At 45.6% G+C, this 20,335-nt stretch overlaps 1 protein-coding gene across 1 annotated transcript in view; it reads right to left on the reverse strand.

Moving 5' to 3' along the window:
- The window catches only part of LOC126214988 (acetylcholinesterase-like), a 762,016-nt gene that overhangs the window by 720,842 nt on the left and 20,839 nt on the right, over positions 1 to 20,335 (reverse strand). Inside the window, exon 2 of the mRNA XM_049941619.1 lies at positions 6,780 to 6,930. Coding sequence (XP_049797576.1) covers positions 6,780 to 6,930 — 151 coding nt within the window. The remainder of the gene's footprint in view (positions 1 to 6,779; positions 6,931 to 20,335) is intronic.

Here is a 20,335-nt window from a genome sequence, read left to right on the forward strand (position 1 = left end):
AGTGTTAAAGACTGCGATGGAGCTCCGTATGCCACGGCAAACTGGCTGACACTGACGGCGGCGGTGCACAAATGCTGCGCAGCTAGCGCCATTCGACGGCCAACACCGCGGTTCCTGGTGTGTCCGCTGTGCCGTGCGTGTGATCATTGCTTGTACAGCCCTCTCGCAGTGTCCGGAGCAAGTATGGTGGGTCTGACACACCGGTGTCAATGTGTTCTTTTTTCCATTTCCAGGAGTGTATGTCTGATTAGGTCTCTCTTTTTTTAATACAATGTGTAAATAAGGTAGTTTTCATGTGAGACGCTGTACATCAGATACAAACGCTCTCCACATGGTTAGCCGACCCCACACCTGGCACGTCAGCTTCACAGGGCTGCCCTAGGCGAGCGCTAGCCCGAGCCGCGTAGCGTGCTCGACCGTGAGGGTCTATTTTGGTCGCCGCGCGGAAATATTCTAGCAGCGCGCGCGGAGCTGCCTGGCGGCCCCCGATACAACGGCCAGCCACCTCACCCTCCCCCGCCCCTCCAGCGACACCGCCTCTGCCACCACAAAACCGCTGACGTTATACCGAGCATAAAGCCAATCTCCGTACGTACCTGTCCCTTCCACAGCCTCAAAGGCAGTAGGCGTGACAACGACACACACCCGCTTTGCGCTCTTGCAACATGAAGTTGGTCTTAGTAGTGTCCTTGTTGCTGTACTGCTGCGACATTTTTTGTTCATCCTAAGTCCTGAATTACTTCTGTATTACAGTCTCTGTCTTCGCTTATAGATCGTCTTCAGTAAATGCTGCACAAACTAAACCAAATGAAGCCCAGTGATATAGAATACCTGACTGACAGCGAAGTCAAATTTGGTACCAGACTGCAAAGTTTTCCTTTACAACTTCTTCTATTCCATACAAGAATCTCTATTACTATAATGCGTAAAATGTGATGAGTACTCACGTCTGTATGCCTTCTTATACAGGCAACGATCAGCATGTAGTCGGACTTCTTAAGTAATAGAACCCAGTACGTTGTCCTCGATGGTGAGTGTTCATCGGAGGTGAGGGTATCATCTGGAGTGCCCCAGGGAAGTGTGGTAGGTCCGCTGTTGTTTTCCATCTACATAAATGATCTTTTGGATAGGGTGGATAGCAATGTGCGGCTGTTTGCTGATGATGCTGTGGTGTACGGGAAGGTGTCGTCGTTGAGTGACTGTAGGAGGATACAAGATGACTTGGACAGGATTTGTGATTGGTGTAAAGAATGGCAGCTAACTCTAAATATAGGTAAATGTAAATTAATGCAGATGAATGGGAAAAACAATCCCGTAATGTTTGCATACTCCATTAGTAGTGTAGCGCTTGACACAGTCACGTCGATTAAATATTTGGGCGTAACATTGCAGAGCGATATGAAGTGGGACAAGCATGTAATGGCAGTTGTGGGGAAGGCGGATGGTCGTCTTCGGTTCATTGGTAGAATTTTGGGAAGATGTGGTTCATCTGTAAAGTAGACCGCTTATAACACACTAATACGACCTATTCTTGAGTACTGCTCGAGCGTTTGGGATCCCTATCAGGTCGGATTGAGGAGGACATAGAAGCAATTCAGAGGCGGGCTGCTAGATTTGTTACTGGTAGGTTTGATCATCACGCGAGTGTTACGGAAATGCTTCAGGAACTCGGGTGGGAGTCTCTAGTGGAAAGGAGGCGTTCTTTTCGTGAATCGCTACTGAGGAAATGTAGAGAACCAGCATTTGAGGCTGACTGCAGTACAATTTTACTGCCGCCAACTTACATTTCGCCGAAAGACCACAAAGAAAAGATAAGAGACATTAGGGTTCGTACAGAGGCATATAGGCAGTCATTTTTCCGTCGTTCTGTTTGGGAGTGGAACAGGGAGAGAAGATGCTAGTTGTGGTACGAGGTACCCTCCGCCACGCACCGTATGGTGGATTGCGGAGTATGTATGTAGATGTAGATGTATTTACGAAGTAATTTGTGATGTGCATGTAAAAATAATCGTTCCACGTCACTATGATTTCTCGGGAAAATGACCCACGGAACATAAATCAAACAAATTAATTAAGCCTTTACTGCTCCCTGGAAATCATTCCCTGATGTCTTGTCATGCTGTCCCTTCTTCTTGTCAGTGTTTTCGGTACGTTCCTCTCCTCGCCGATTCTGCAGGGAACCTCCTCGTCTCTTAACTAATCAGTCCACCTAATTTTCAACATACTTCTGCAGCATCACACCTCAAATGCTTCGAATTTTCTCTTTTATGGTTGTGCAACGAGCCGTCATCCACTACCTTACAACGCTGTGCTCGAAATATACATTCTAGGTGAGTTCTTCCGCAAATTAAGGCCGATGTTTGGCACTAGTACGCCAGAAATGCCAGTTTTCTTGCACTAGAATGAAAAATCGGCGTTAATCTGAGGACAAAAATTTGTGCTGAAGAAAATTTTAAAGTAATTTCCGTTCTGACTGCCATTTCCTTAAATTTCTATTTTTAATTGTAACGCACTATTCTTTGCTTGAGCTCAATTTGTCATGGATGTAAGAACATTCGTCACATCTGCCATGTTTGGGGGTTTATTCTAAATTACCAATTCTCAACTTGATAACTGTGACTGTTTAAGATGATTGTGAAAGAGTTATGCCTTACTTATTGTTTAAGAGATGTTTTATTGTAGTGTATTTTTTATTTATTGCTGGCACTGATTCCGTGGGGTATCAAGAATTGGAAGTTTCGTCATGTCAATCGGTGGTTAAAATTTAAAAAGGCATACTCTTATTTTACAGCCTGTTGTGATTACTGTATTTCATTTTTTGCTATCATGTGCACTGTAAATAAATGTGATCATCGGAAGAACAAATAATGCAATAATTGTGGACCTATCCTTCCATGTGAGTCTTTTCCTACCCCAACCTGTATCTTGAGGTTCCAATGATCTCCCATACCACTTTTGAGATACAACATCCGAATGAGTTGCTACACTTTTAGTATCAGTGTGTCACTGGTCGCTGGCAGAGCGAAGTGTTCCAAGGAACTGGAAAAAAAGCACAGGTCAGTCCCGTCTTCACAGTGCCTCGTCTAACACGTGTACAAAACGACACGCGTGTATTTTTCGCTCGCGTATTATGACATTTCCGGAGACCGAAATTCTCCTCTGTAGAAATGAACATGAGTTCCGTAAACAACGATCGTGTGGAATCTACTTCACTCTGTTCGTCCAAAGAAACCCAGCAGGTTCTATAAACTAGACTGATGTTGATGGATTCCAGAAGCCGTTCGATACATCTGAGTGACAGCTCCTAGCAAGAAGACAACAATGACAACGTATCATTCTCAACAGAGATGATTTCAGAAGTGAGGATGATTTTTGTGAGCTCTAAGTGAATGTTATAAGACCATTATCTTACATATTAACGCCTATTTCTGCGGCTTTTCTCACTTCTGTATTGCAGACATCACCTGTTCCATCATCTTTATGCAAACCTTCTCCTCCCGATAAGTTTCTGTCCACCTCGTACTCAAACCCATCTGTCCACTCCTTCCAGCCACTCTCTCTGCCTTTTCATCTTCCCCCCTCTTCCCATCTCCTCCACCCTTGCTCTGTCGATTTACTCATGCTCCCTCTCTCTCCATCTTCTCCTCCGCCATCTCTCCACCCATCATTTCCTCTTCCACTCTCTCTCCATCTACCACTCCTTCCACTCTTCCTGTCAGTCTACTCTTTCTCCCTGTCCACTTCGTCCTCTCTATTCATTCCTCTCCTCTGTCTACATCTCCTCTTCCCCCTAGCTGTATTTCTCTTCCTCCCTCCATCTCCTGCTACCCTCAGCTCCCTACAGATCTCCTCTGCTCCCCTCTCAGCCCATCTCCTCCTTCTCCTCCTCCTCCTCCCCACCCCTCCGTATCAATATGTTCCTGCCTCCTTTCTGCATCCCTCCCCTTATCCTACCTCTCTCCCAACCTATTCGCGTCCTGCATCCTCCATCTGTCTACCTCCCCACCCCCTAACCATCTCACTCTTCCCCAGCCTTGCCCATCTGCACATGTAGCCCCTACAAAACAACTCAACAAAGCAGATGAATGCTATGGGAACACAAAATGCTTGTGCAGGGCAGCCTACATGTCGAGGGCTGGAAAACTGTTTCTTGGACCCAATGAGCAGGCTGCCCTACCAAAGAGGTCAATAAGGCAGGCGAAAACTACTCCCACACACCTTATCAATCGCAGACAGCCTACATGGCTGGGGCTGAAAAAACATATATTTACCTGTATGTCTGCTTCTATTGAAGGTAGGAGGTTCTAAGCCCCACAGTGCTAATGCTGATAAAGTTTTATGTTTGCATACCAGTTGTTGTTGTTGTGGTCTTCAGTCCTGAGACTGGTTTGATGCATCTCTCCATGCTACTCTATCCTGTGCAAGCTTCTTCATCTCCCAGTACTTACTGCAACCTACATCCTTCTGAATCTGTTAACTCGATGTTAACAAATTTCTCTTCTTCAGAAACGCTCTCCTTGGCATTGCCAGTCTACATTTTATATCCTCTCTACTTCGACCATCATCAGTTATTTTGCTCCCCAGATAGCAAAACTCCTTTACTACTTTAAGCCTCTCATTTCCTAATCTAATTCCCTCAGCATTACCCGACCAGATTTGATTGAAAACAATCCAAGGGTTTGGGAGGGCAAGCTACTTTATATACTACCAAGTGGCAAACGACAAAAGTTCCAAAAGGCTTTTCACTGATGATGCTGTTGTATGCAGAGAAGTGTAAAAGAAACCTGTGGCAGAATGCAGGAAAACCTGCAGATTGGCTTCTGGCACAGGACTTGGTAGTTGAGCCTCAACATAAAGAAATATCATGTATTGCCTTTAAATAGACAGAAAAAGGTATTAACATGTGATTACATGTGTGCAGAACACTCACTGCAAGCAGTCACATTCGTTAAAGGTCTTTTGATCAGGACTTTAATACTGTTCACCAGTCTTGGATCCAAAAAAAAAAAAAAAAAAGGGATTGGTGAGATGCTTAGCGAATTCCAGTATCAGTCGCTATAAGAGAGCGATTGTGCATCACGGTGTCGTTTACTGTAAAAAGTGCGAGAGCGTATGTTCGTAGATGACTCAGTCAATACGTTGCTTCCTCCTATGTACATCACGCGAAAAGAACGTGGCAGTACAATTGTAGGGATTAAAGCTCACGAAGAGGCTAACCAGCGGTTGTTCTTCCTGCATGCTGGAACTGGAAAGTGGGAAAGTGACAGAGGTACAGAATGTAGCCTCCGCCAAATACCATACGGTGGATTTGCGGAGTGCACGTGTCACATTGCGAAAGTCGACGAGCTGCAAGCGTACGTTCAGATGCACGCACTGTGTGTCGATGGCTTTAGAGCTCACAAGGGAACCTCCCCATCGCACCCCCCTCAGATTTAGTTATAAATTGGCACAGTGGATAGGCCTTGAAAAACTGAACACAGATCAATCGAGAAAACAGGAAGAAGTTGTGTGGAACTATAAAAAAAAATAATCAAAATACACAAACTAAGTAGTCCATGCGCAACATATGCAATATCAAGGATAGTGTCAGCTCAGGGGCGCCGTGGTCCCGTGGTTAGCGTGAGCAGCTGCGGAACGAGAGGTCCTTGGTTCAAGTCATCCCTCGAGTGAAAAGTTTAATTTTTTATTTTCAGACAATTTTAGTGTGGGAGTAGACGTGATTACCATACTTCCAGGTTGTACATCTCTTGTGCAACCGTTAGATGTGTTTGGTTTTCGGCAAGTGAAATACTTTGTGAAAAGATTCTATGATTTTGCGAAGCTGCACAGGTACACAGAGCAGTATTGTTTACGTGATCGTGTGTCATTTATCAAAGTTCAGGCACTGACACATAATCAACATCGCTCTCCAAAATTCCAGGACATGTTCAGATTTGCTTGGGCATATGCAGGATTTGACGGTCTACACATGGAAAAATTTGAAAACGTCAAAAACATATGTTTTAACAGAGCACAGGGAAAACTGTGCGACTGCGAAACTGTTGCAATTATTTGTTGCAGTTTATGTGACAAACCCTTATGTTTTCATCACTTTTTTGAGAGTGATTATCACATCCACAAGAAAACCTAAATCGGGCAAGGTAGAAGAATGTTTTTACCCATTCGCCAAGTGTACAAGTAAGGTGGGCCGACAACATACTCCTGTCATGTGACGCACATGCCGTCACCAGTGTCGTATAGAATATATCAGACGTGTTTTCCTGTGGAGGAGTCGGTTGACCTGTTACCTTGCGATCAAACGTTTTCGGTTCCCATTGGAGAGGCACGTCCTTTCGTCTACTAATCCCACGGTTTTGCGGTGCGGTCGCAACACAAAGACACTAAACTTATTACAGTGAACAGAGACGTCAATGAACAGACAGATTATAACTTTGTGAAAATAAAGAAAGTAAACTTTTCGCTCTAGGGAAGACTTGAACCAATGATCTCTCGTTCCCTAGCTGCTCACGCTAACCACGGGACCACGGCACTCCTGAGCTCGCACTTCTCTTGATGTTACCTATCTCGCGCATGGACAACTCACTTTGTATATTTTGCTTATTTTTTCAAAGTTCCACACAACTTCTTCCTGTTTTCTCGATTGATCTGTGTTCAGTGTTTCAAGGCCTATCCAATGAGCCAACTTATAACCAAATCTGAGGGGGGTGCGATGTGGAGGTTCCCTTGTTAGAAGTTTGTGAGTGAACGAGCTGAGGCAAGTTTGTGGTAGGTGTACTCACCGGGGAAGTACTCGTAGCGCTCCTGGAAGCAGGAGTTGGGCATGGCGGTGGCGTCGAGCACGCCGTGCCACGGGTCCACGGGGACGGGCCGGCGGTAGCGCAGCGGGCCCACCGGCGGCTTCGCGAACGGGATGCCCGTGAAGATGTGCACCTGCAACCGAAACGCCGACACTGCTTTCAGCAAAGTAGCAACGCCTCAAAAACTGGAATAAAGCAAACAACAAATAAATGGAAATGCCGTGTGGCTAGGGCCTCACGTCGGGTAGGCCGTTCGCCTGGTGCAGGTCTTTCGAGCTGACGCCACTTCGGCGACTTGCGTGTCGATGGGTATGAAATGACGAAGATGAGGACAACAAAGCACTCAGTCCCTGGCCGGAGGGCGTGCCGTTGTGGCCGAGCGGTTCTAGGCGCTTCAGTCTCGAACCCCGCGGCCGCTACGGTCGCAGGTTCGAATCCTGCCTCGGGCATGGATGTGTGTGATTTCCTTAGTTAGGTTTAAGTAGTTCTAAGTTCTAGGGGACTGATGACCTCAGATGTTAAGTCCCATAGTGCTCAGAGCCATTTGAATTTGAACCTGAGCGGAGGAATCGAACCCGGCACTGGTAGCTGACCACTCAGCTACCAGGAGCGGACCGAATAACAAATAAGCTCAGCAGACTAAATTAATTAGCACGTTTCAACATTCAGATTTACTGGTGTCCAAAATTAAAGCAACAAACCGCTGTTTCCGCGTCCTGTGTCTTAGTCAAAATACACTACTGGTCATTAAAATTGCTACACAAAGAAGAAATGCAGATGATTAACGGGTATTCATTGGACAAATATATTATACTAGAATTGACAGGGGATTACATTTTCACGCAATTTGGGTGCATAGATCCTGAGAAATCAGTAACCAGAATAACCACCTCTGGCCGTAATAAAGGCCTTGATACGCCTGGGCATTGAGTCAAACAGAGCTTGCATGGCGTGTACAGGTACAGGTGCCCATGCAGCTTCAACACGATACCGCAGTTAGTCAAGAGTAGTGACTGGCGTATTGTGGCGAGACAGTTGCTCGGCCACCATTGATCAGACGTTTTCAATTGGTGAGAGATCTGGAGAATGTGCTGGCCAGGGCAGCAGTCGAACATTTTCTGTATCCAGAAAGGCCCGTACAGGACCTGAAACATGCGGTCGTGCATTATCCTGCTGAAATGTAGGGTTTCGCAGGGATCGAATGAAGGGTAGAACCACGGGTCGTAACACATCTGAAATGTAACGTCCACTGTTCAAAGTGCCGTCAATGCGAACAAGAGGTGACCGAGACGTGTAACCAATGGCACCCCATACCATCACGCCGGGTGATACGCCAGTATAGCGATGACGAATACACGCTTCCAATGTGCGTTCACCGCGATGTCGACAAACACGGATGGGACCATCATCATGCTGTAAACAGAACCTAGATTCATCTGAGAGAATGAGGTTTTGCCATTCGTGCATCCAGGTTCGTCGTTGAGTACACCATGGCAGGCGCTCCTGTCTGTGATGCAGCGTCAAGGGTAACCGCAGCCACGGTCTCCGAGGTGATAGTCCGTGCTGCTGCAAACGTCGTCGAACTGTTCGTGCAGATGGTTGTTGTCTTCCAAACGTCCCCGTCTGTTGACTCAGGGATCGGGACGTGGCTGCACGATCCGTTACAGCCATGCGGATAAGATTCCTGACATCTCGACTGCTAGTGATACGAGGCCATTGGGATCCAGCACGGCGTTCCGTATTACCCTCCTGAACCCACCGATTCCATATTCTGCTAACATTCATTGGATCTCGACCAACGCAAGCAGAAACGTCGCGATACGATAAACCGCAATCGTCATCTTCGTGGTGAAGCAATTTTAATGGCCAGTAGAGTATAATCCTACTAGCTGTCAACAGTAGTCCGTTCGATCGTGTTCCGCGTGGAAGATAGCATTCTGGTCAACAGACAACCAGGCCAGCGATGACGTCAGGACACCCATCCAACGGGCTAGTATATGTCAGGTAGTTCCATATCGGCAATCGCTGTGTACACAGCACAGACCGTGCAATATGGCACAGGGAAGACGCCTAATAGACACTTGGCGGCTGAGAGGCATAGCAAGCACGGAAGCAGGACAGTCGCTAACTCGTGCGGCCTGGTAGCTTAATGTGAACCATTCTGTTGATTCTCGGATGTGGCGACAGTTTATAGGGACCGAAACTGTATCACGAAGACCAGGGCAGGGCCGACCACATGTGACATCAGAAAGAGAAGTACCGCCTTAATACTGCACAGCAACAGTCAACTGACCTCGCAGCGTCAACTGGACGTGTTGTGGCGAGGCAAACAGTATGCAGAAGGCTTCGGTAGAGTGGCCTTTGTTGTTGGAGACCTGCTGTGTGTCTACCTCTGACGCGTCTTTCTAGAAGGGAACGTCTAGAGTGGAGTCGTCCAAATGCCAACTGGACGTTCGAACAGTGAGCCAGCGCTATTTTTCACAGACGAGTCCCGATTTGGTCTGGAGAGCGATTCAAAATGATTCAAATGGCTCTGACCACTACGGGACTTAACATCTGAGGTCATCAGCCCCTAGAACCGTAACGGTCGCGCGGTTCCAGACTGAAGCGCCTAGAACCGCTCGGCCACACCGGCCGGTGCGAGTGATTCTCGACGAATTCGTAACTGGACGAAACGTGGAACACGATTTCTAGTCCGAAACTTAGTGGATAGAGCCCGATATCGAGGAGGATCCGTAATTGTGTAGGCAGGGATTACGTTGACCGCTCGGACCGCTCTTCATGTATGGGTGAATCGGTAGGCTTTAACTGCTATCAGGTATCGTGAGGAACTCATGTGCGGTTGCTACTTGTTACGACTGCTGTGGGTCCAGAGTCTGTACTGATGCACAATAATGCACGTCCTCATAGTGCACAGGTCGTTAACGTTTTTTTTTTTTTTTTGTTTTGGAAATGGAACATCTTCCATGCATGGCACGGCCTGCTCACCCTCCCGATTTGAATCCCATAGAGCGTGTCTGGGATGCACTAGGGTTGAGTGACGTCAGCATCCACCAACCACCCTCCAAGACTTGGGACGAACTCTGCAGGAAGAATGGGCGTTATTGCCTCAACATGAGACTGATGACATCTTTCACGGCATACCGCGACGCTGTCAGGTCTGTGTTGGTGCCAGAGGTGATCACACCCCTTTTTTTTGGAGGGGGGTTGGATGCGGCCCGCTACGAATTCCTCTCCTCTGCCAACCTCTTCGAGTAGCACTTGCAACCTACGTCCTCAATTATTTGCTGGATGTATTCCAATCTCTGTCTTCCTCTACAGTTTCTGCATTCCTTAACTTATCACTCCTTACAATTTTCAGCATTCGTCTGTAGCACCACATGTCAAATGCTTCGATTCTCTTCTGTTCCGGTTTGATCACAGTCCATGTTTCACCACCATACAATGCTGTGCTCCAAACGTACGTTCTCAGAAATTTCTTCCCCAAATTAAGGACTATGTTTGCTACTTGTAGACTTCTCTTGCCCAGGAATACTCATTTTGCCATAGCTAGTCTGCTTTTGATGTCCTCCTTGTTCCGTCTGCCATTGGTTATTTTGCTGCCTAGGTAGCAGAATTCCTTTATTTCATATACTTAAGGACCATTAATCCAGTGTGGCCGAGCGGTTCTGGGCGCTTCAGTCTGGAACCACACGACTGCTACGGTCGCAGGTTCGAATCCTGCCTCGGGCATGGATGTGTGTGATGTCCTTAGGTTAGTTAGGTTTAACTAGTTCTAAGTTCTAGGGGACTGATGACCACAGATGTTAAGTCCCATAGTGCTCAGAGCCATTTTTTAAGTGTCTCGCTGTTCTCATTTCTGCTACTTCTCATTACTTTCGTCCTCCTTCGATTTACTCTCAGTCCCTTTTCTGTACTCATTAGATTGTTCATTTCATTCAGCAAATCACGTAATTCTTCTTCACTTTCACTCAGGATAGCAATATCAGCGATTCGTATCATTGACATCCTTTCACCTTGAATTTTAATTCTACTCCTGAACTTTTGTTTCATTTCCATTATTGCTTTTTCCGGTGTAAGGATTGAATAGTAAATGCGAAAAACTACATTCCTGTCATACACTCTTTTTAATCCGAGCACTTCGTTCTTGATCGTCCACTCTTATTCTTCCCTCTTGGTTGTTGTACATATTGTACATGACCCGTCTCTCCCTATAGCTTACCCCTACTTTTTTCAGAATCTCGAACAGCTTGCACCATTTTATATTGTCGAACGCTTTTTCCAGGTCGACAAATCCTATGAAAGTGTCTTGATTTTTCTTTAGCCTTGCTTCCATTATTAGCCGTAACGTCAGAATTGCCTCTCTCGTCCCTTTACTTTTCCTGAAGCCAAACTGATCGTCACCTAGCGCATTCTCAATTTTCTTTTCCATTCTTCTGTGTATTATTCTTGTAAGCAGCTTGGATGCATGAGCTGTTAAGCTGATTGTGCGATAATTCTCGCACTTGTCAGCTCTTGCCGTCTTCGGAATTGTGTGGATGATGCTTTTCCGAAAGTCAGATGGTATGTCGCCAGACTCATATATTCTACACACCCACGTGAATAGTCGTTTTGTTGCCACTTCCCCCAATGATTTTAGAAATTCTGATGGAATGTTATCTATCCCTTCTGCCTTATTTGACCGTAAGTCCTCCAAAGCTCTTTTAAATTCCGATTCTAATACTGGATCCCCTATCTCTTCTAAATCGACTCCTGTTTCTTCTTCTATCACATCAGACAAATCTTCACCCTCATAGAGGCTTTGAATGTATTCTTTCCACCTATCTGCTCTCTCCTCTGCATTTAACAGTGGAATTCCCGTTGCACTCTTAATGTTACCACCGTTGCTTTTAATGTCACCAAAGGTTGTTTTGACTTTCCTGTATGCTGAGTCTGTCCTTCCGACAGTCATATCTTTTTGGATGTCTCCACATTTTTCCTGCAGCCATTTCGTCTTAGCTTCCCTGCACTTCCTATTTATTTCATCCCTCAGCGACTTGTATTTCTGTATTCCTGATTTTCCCGGAACATGTTTGTACTTCCTCCTTTCATCAATCAACTGAAGTATTTCTTCTGTTACCCATGGTTTCTTCGCAGCTACCTTCTTTGTACCTATGTTTTCCTTCCCAACTTCTGTGATGGCCCTTTTTAGAGATGTCCATTCCTCTTCAACTGTACTGCTTACTGCGCTATTCCTTATTGCTGTATCTATAGCGTTAGAGAACTTCGGTTAGTTAGGTTTAAGTAGTTCTACGTTCTAGGGGACTGATGACCACAGATGTTAAGTCCCATAGTGCTCTGAGCCATTTGAACCATTTTGAACCATCGCTACCTCAGAGACGCTGTGTTCCATCGCCCGTGCAGCCAGACACATGTCGTCTTGTACAGCCGTTGCCCACCGTAGCGTCGTATTCTGCCTGTTTACATAGCACTGTATTTTAATACACATGCCTATACCAGTTTCTTTGCCACTTCAGTGTATTTTGTAGCAAAATAAACGAAGCCTTTGAAAATTTCCGCTTGTTGCTTTAATTTTGGACACCAGTGTAAAAGCGACTGATCATGGTCCAGCCGAAACTGCTAAGGAGAGAAACTAGAAGTTTGGAAAGGGTGTGGATCCTATACTGTAGGTTTTTTGATAGGACGTTATAAAGCTGGGTCTACTGATAACGGTACCTTGTTTCTCGGTAGGAATTAAAGAAATATGTGTCTCAGCATTTTTGGAAATTAGACCACTAATTTGAAAGTTTGTGTAAAATAAAGAATTACTAAAGAACTACTACGGCATTTTTAAGGCTGCACCGATAACAGTTGGTATTTCACTTGTTGGTGAGAAATTAAAAAAAAAGAAAAGAAACCTGTTTCGGTGTTTCTAGACTTTCAACCCCTAAGTGAACGCAGTAAGAGATGAAAATTTTTAAGAAAATACTTCGTTACATTAAGAAAAAAGTGGTTCAAATGACTCTGAGCACTATGGGACTTAACATCTATGGTCATCAGTCCCGTAGGACTTAGAACTAGTTAAACCTAACTAACCTAAGAACATCACACAACAACCAGTCATCACGAGGCAGAGAAAATCCCTGAACCCGCCGGGAATCGAACCCGGGAACCCGGGCGCGGAAAGCGAGAACGCTACCGCACGACCACGAGCTGCGGACTCACATTAAGAAAATTTTAAAGCTAAATTTGTGAAAATTCATATTTCACTTCTCGGTTGGATGATGTTGCTGTTGTGGTCTTCAGTCCTGAGACTGGTTTGATGCAGCTCTTCATGCTACTCTATCCTGTGCAAGCTTCTTCATCTCCCAGTACCTACTGCAACCTCGGTTACATATAAAGAAATATGTGTTAGGGGATGAAAGTTACTCCACAGGAACGCAAAAAGCGTGATTAACAAAAACTTTGGACCCTAGTCAGCAGAATCACTTTTTGGTCAGAAGTACACTAGGTAAAGACCGTGTTTGTATGGAATTAATTGGCGTGAAAAACTTAGCAGGTTTTGCAATTTGTGCACAACATAAAAATTGGTTAAATGAAAGAAAAAAATCTCTGCGGGCCATACAGTCTATGCAAGCGAAGCAGCGGGCGCTAAGCTAGTTAGACCACACGTATATTGCTGTGTACGAAATTTAGCTAACACATTGAATTTTTCTTAAGACTTGAGAGGATGTCTCGATCACCAGTTTATACAGAGCACACATTTCCGGTCAGCGTGCCAGTGACAACGTTACAATGAAATGCTCGAAACACCCCTCATATCGCACAACCGGTGTGAGATGTCGAAACGAGATTTTGGCAAATGATAGTACGCAAAGAGGACATTATTTTGCCATATGGTTAACAAGTGAAACTTTCTTATCCACTTTGGTATATAACTGCAGACTTTTGCAAAGGAATGATGTAATTTTTTAACAGTCATCGATAGCTGGTGAAATGTGAACTAGTATGGCTTTGCAACAAGATAAGTAAAGACATTACACCTTTATATTTATACGGGGATTGTGCTTGTTCGCAAGCTTTTGACATGATATCTGCACGGTTCCAAGATTAATAAACCGCTGTCTCAGTATTCTATCGCAAATGCGTCTATATTAGGATGTTAGCGAGGTATCATTGTCTAATCTCCACTTTGTTTTACCAACGAAAGGACATTTTAATATTGTAACCAGAGATACACAACTGACCATTAAAATTGCTACACCACGAAGATGACGTGCTACAGACGCGAAATCTAACCGACAGGAAGAAGATGCTGTGATATGCAAATGATTAGCTTTTCAGAGCATTCACACAAGGTTGGTGCCGCTGGCGACACCTACAACGTGCTGACGTGAGGAAAGTTTCCAACCGATTTCTCATACACAAACAGCAGTTGACCGGCGTTGCCTGGTGAAACGTTGTTGTGATGCCTCATGTAAGGAGAAGAAATGCCTGCACCATCACGTTTCCGACTTTCTTAAAGGTCGGATTGTAGCCTATCGCGAATGCGGTTATCGTATCGCGACATTGCTTCTCGCGTTGGTCGAGATCCAATGACTGTTAGCAGAATATGGAATCGGTGGCCTCAGGACGGTAATACGGAACGCAGTGCTGGATCCCAACGGCCTCGTATCACTAGCAGTCGAGATGACAGGCATCTTATCCGCATGGCTGTAACGGATCGTGCAGCCACGTCTCGATCCCTGAGTCAACAGATAGGGACGTTTGCAAGACAACAACCATCTGCACGAACAGTTCGACGACGTTTGCAGCAGAATGGACTATCAGCTCGGAGAACACGGCTGCGGTTACCCTTGATGCTGCATCACAGACAGGAGCGCGTGCCATGGTGTACTCAACGACGAACCTGGGTGCACGAATGGCAAAAACACATTTTTTCGGATGAATCCAGGTTCTGTTTACATAATCATGATGGTAGCATCCGTGTTTGGCCACATCGCAGTGAACGCACATTGGAAGCGTATATTCGTCATCGCTATACTCATGTATTACCCGGTGTGATGGTATGGGCTGCCATTGGTTACACGTCTCGGTCACCTCTTGTTCGCATTGACGGCACTTTGAACAGTGGACGTTACATTTCAGATGTGTTACGACCCGTGACTCTACCCTTCATTCGACCCCTACGAAACTACATTTCAGCAGGATAATGCACGACCGCATGTTGCAGGTCCTTTACGAGCTTTCTGGATACAGAAAATGTTCGACTGCTGCCCTGGCCAGCACATTCTCCAGATCTCTCACCAATTGAAAACGTCTGGTCAATAGTTGCCGAGCAACTGGCTCGTCACAATACGCAAGTCAGTACTCTTGATGAACTGTGGTATCGTGTTGAAGCTGTATGGGCAGCTGTACCTGTACACGCCATCCAAGCTCTGTTTGACTCAATGCCCAGGCGTATCAAGGCCATTATTACGGCCAGAGGTGGTTGTTCTGGGTACTGATTTCTCAGGATCTATGCAGCCAAATTGTGTGGAAATTTAATCACATGTGAGTTCTAGTATAATGTATTTGTCCAATGAATACCCATTTATCATCCGCATTTCTTCTTGGTGTAACAATTTCAATGGCCAGTAGTGGATGTAGGTATAATTGAAACCTGCCACTGATGAATGAGTGGTTTTCAGGTGGCAGCAAGTTTTAGTTGCTACAAATATAGTGAAGTGGTGGATCAATCACCACATCGGAAAATTTATACGCCTGTAGTGTGAAATACCTTGTATGTAAAACTGACACTGCATATAATATAGGGGATATAAAGATATGATTGAAAAATTTCTCGACAATATTACAAATGAGCAGCAAAGAGATAGACTATGTCATCAAAAGTATCCAGACATCCCCAAAAAACATACGTTTTTCACATTAGGTGCATTGTGCTGCCACCTACTGCCAGGTACTCCAATCAGCGACCTCAGTAGTCATCAGACATCGTGAGAGAGCAGAACGGGGCGCTCACAGACTTCGAACGTGGTCACGTGATTGGGTTTCACTTGTGTCATACGTCCATACGCGAGATTACCACACTCCTAAACATCCCAAGGTCCACTGTTTCCAATGTGATAGTGAAGTGGAAACGTGAAGGGACACGTGCAACACAAAAGCGTACAGGCCGACCTCGCCTGTTGACTGACAGTCTGGAGACAGTTGAAGAGGGTTGTGATGTGTAATAGGCAGACATCTATCCAGACCGTCCCACAGGAATTCCAAACTACGTCAGGATCCACTGCAAGTACTATGACCGTTAGGCGGGAGGTGAGAAAACTTGAATTTCATGATCGAACAGCTGCTGGAAAGCCACATATCAAGCCGGTAAATGTCAAACGACGCCTCGGTAGGTGTAAGGAGCGTAAAGATTTGACGATTTAACAGTGTAAAAACGTTGTGTGGAATGACAAATCACGGTACACAATTTGGCGATCCGATGGCAGGATATGGGTATGGTGAATTCCCGGTGAACGTCATCTGCCAGCGTGTGTAGTGCCAACAGTAAAATTCGGTGGCGGTGGTGTCATGGTGTGGTCGTGTTTTCCGAAGAGGGGTTTGCATCCCTTGTTGTTTTGCGGGGCACTATCACAGCACAGGCCTACACTGATGTTTTAAGCACCGTCTTGCTTCCCACTGTTGAAGAGCAATTCGGGGATGGCGATTGCGTCTTTCAACACGATCGAGCACCTGTTCATAATTCACGGGCTGTGGCGGAGTGGTTACACGACAATAACATCCCTATAATGGACTGGCCTGCACAGATTCCTGGCGTGAATCCTATAGTACACCTTTGGGATGTTTCGGAACGGCGATTTCTTGCCAGGCCTTACCGACCGACATCTATAAATCTCCTCAGCGCAGCACTCAGTGAAGAATAGGCTGTCATTTCCCAAGAAACCTTCCAGCACCTGACTGAACGTATTTCTGCGAGAGGGGAGCTGTCGCCAAGGGTGCGCCAACACCATACTGGATTCCAGCATTACCGTTGGAGGGCGCCACGAACTTGTGATTGTCAGTCAGGTGTCCGGATATTTTTGATTACACAGTGTATTAACAGTAGTGCAAAACGACGATATACCTCTGAATATGTAAGTAGCCAGGGTTTCTTGATGTGAGCGAACATCGGACATAATACGTGATCCAGTCACATTAATGTAACCACCCCCTATGTTCGACGTTTATGTGTAATAACGTCTCACAGACGGCGAGTGGCAGCACTGGCAGCGCAGGGCACATAAAAGCAAGTCGGGGAAATGAGTAAACAGTGTAGTAGTTCTCGTAATGCGGGAACGGAGCGATTTATCTGACGTCCAGACAGGCATCATCATTTGCTTTCGGGCCAAGGGTGGAAGCATTTCCGATTCTCCAAAACTGTTCGCGTGCCGGCATGCTTAAAGCATGCCGTGCATGGCGAAATGCAGGTAGGGCCATAGATGACAGGCGTGAACGACGGCTGCAGAGGTGTGAATGGGCGAATAGACGTGCAGCTGCTGGGCAAGTGAAAGGCCAGATGAATCAGGCGCCTACCAACAGCGTCTCCTCAACGGCCGTTTAGCGAACCTTGCTGCTTATACAGGGTAAAAAGTATTTAAACCGACAGACTCTGGGGGGTTGTAGGGGACATCAAAACAAATATTTTTCCCTAATGCAATTTTTTCCTATGAGAAGTATTTCAACGGGTAGAGGAAGATTTCTCTGGCGGCAAATTAATGAAACCAACAAATAATTTTCCATTTTTTATGAGAAAGAGACAACACATTAACACAACCCAATTTCAATTACAGGAGACTTTCAAAAATGCCTCCATTGACACATAAACGAAGGTTACACCGTCGGATCATGTTCTGTTCGACACGGGCAAAAACCCCAGGATTATCCTGAATTGTTCCTGCTACTGCTACTATCCGGGCAACCAGATGCTGTTCTGATGCAACAAGAGTTCCGTAAACAAGGTTGCGCATCTCTCCCCACACAAAAAAGTCCAGAGGGGACGTATCTGGGGATCGAGCAGGCCACAGTACAGGACCACCTCTGCCAATCCACGTTTCTGGGAACCGTCGGTCCAGGAATCGACGCACACGACGAGTGAAATGTGCCGGCGTCCCGTCATGTTGGAACCACATGCGTTGTCTCGTAGGGAGTGCGACGTCTTCCAGCAATTCTGGCAATGCTCTGGCGATAAAATTGTAACAGTACCTGCCATTTAATGGCCTAGGTAGCAGATACGCCCCAATTAAACAGTCCCCAACAACACCGACCCACAGATTAACGAAGAACCGCACTTGATGAGCGCTAGTAACTGTGGCATGTGGGTTATCCTCACTCCAAACATGCGAATTGTGCATGTTGAAGACTCCATCACTCCCGAACGTTGCTTCATCGGTAAACAACACAGAGGATGGAAATGTAGGATGCATTTCACACTGTTCCAGGTACCACTGCGAAAACTGTGCTCTGGGTGGATAATCAACTGGTTCCAGGTTGTGGACACGCTATAAGTGAAATAGACGTAACAATTGCTCTCGAAGGACTGTTCTCACATTCGTATGATTCGTCCCCACGTTACGTGCAATTGCACAAGTGCTGATTGAAGGATCCCACTCCACATGCTGCAAGACAGCTTCCTCAAATTCCAGCGTTTCTTCACATGCGATGGCGTCCCTGTCCAGGTAACTTGCTAAATGACCCGGTCTCACGCAGACGTTGGTACACAGCAGCAAAGGTCGTATGATGCGGGATACGGCGATTAGGATATTGTTGTTGATAAACCTGCTGTGCAGCTCGTCCTTCGTTGTGCGCTACGTAGTACGCGCCAACCATATCAGTGTACTCACTCCAGGTGTATCGCTCCATAAGTAAACAGAGACAATGCACTACTACACTGGTGGGCAGCAGTTGCCTACAACTGAAGAGCGTAACACAGCCTCTAACAACTAAAGAGCGTAATGCGGCCTCCACCGGTTTAAATAATCCTCATAGGAAAAAAATGACATTAGGGAAAAATATTTGTTTTGATGTCCCCTACAACCTCCCAGAGTTTGTCGCTTTAAATACTTTTCACCCTGGATATGTACGGGGTGGTTCCGTCATGATGTTACAAACTTTCAAGATGACTGAGAAGGATAAATGTGTCAGTCTGAGGTAAATGGAAATGCCGAGTGGCTAGGGCCACCCGTCGGGTAGACCGTTCGCCTGGTGCAAGTCTTTCGAGCTGACGCCACCACGGCGACTTGCGTGTCGATGGGGATGAAATCACGATGATAAGGTCAACACTACACTCAGTCCCTGAGCGGAGAAAATCTCCGACTCAGCCGGGAATCGCACCCTGCCGTTAGGTATGACATTCCGTCGCCCTGACCTCTCAGCTACCAGGAGCGGACCAAAAAACAAAAATAAGCTCAGCAGATTAAACTAATTAGCACGTTTGAAAATTCATATTTACTGGTGTCCAAAATTAAAGCAACAAATTGCTGTTTCCGCGTCCTGTTGGTCTTAGTCAAAATGCAAGGTGTTAAAAAAAGGTACGGCCAAACCTTGAGGAAACATCCGACGCCAATGCCTCACCATAACTCCGGACATGTTTTACAGTGCTGTTCACAACATTATTCCTCGATTACAGCTGTTGTTGAGGAATGATGGTGCACATATTGAGCATTTCCTGTAAAGAACGTCATCTTTGCTTTGTCTAACTTCGTTATGCTAATTATTGCTATTCTGAAGCGCCATCTGTCGGACATTTTGTGAACTTTTGTATTATTTTTTTTTTCTAATAAAACCCCATGTCATTCCAAGCATGTGTGTCAATTTGTACCTCACTATCTACATTATTCCGTGAATTATTCAGTTTTCAAATTTATACTGACTTTTTGATCACCCGGTATATTAGGATGTTAGCGAGGTATCATTGCCTAAACTCCACTTTGTTTTACCGACAAAAAGAAATTTTAACATTGTAACCAGAGAGTTGTAGGTGTAATTGAAACCTGCCACTGGTGAATGAGTGGTTTTCAGGTGACAGCAAGTTTTAGTTGCTACAAGTATAGTGAAGGGGTGGATGAATGACCACATCGAAAAATTTATACAACTGTAGTGTGAAATACCTTGTATATAAAAACTGACACTGCATAAAAAATAGGGCACACAAAGATATGGTTGAAAAGTTTCTAGACAGTATTCCAAATGAGCACCATAGATATACACAATGTCATGAAAAGTATCCGGACACCACCAAAAACATACGTTTTTCATTTTACGTGCATTGTGCTGCCACCGACTGCCAGGTATATCAGCGACCTCAGTAGTCATTAGACATCGGGAGAGAGCAGAATGGGGCCCTCCGCGGAAGTCACGGACTTCGAACGTCGTCAGGTGATTGGGTGCCACTTGTGTCATACGTCAGTACTGGAGATATTCACAGTCATAATCATCCCTAGGGCCGCTGTTTCCGATGTGATAGTCAAGTGGAAACGTGAAGGTTCACGTACAGGACAAAAGCGTTCACGCCGACC

The sequence above is a fragment of the Schistocerca nitens genome, chromosome 12, assembly GCF_023898315.1.
Source record: "Schistocerca nitens isolate TAMUIC-IGC-003100 chromosome 12, iqSchNite1.1, whole genome shotgun sequence".
Taxonomy (NCBI): Eukaryota; Metazoa; Arthropoda; class Insecta; order Orthoptera; family Acrididae; genus Schistocerca; species Schistocerca nitens.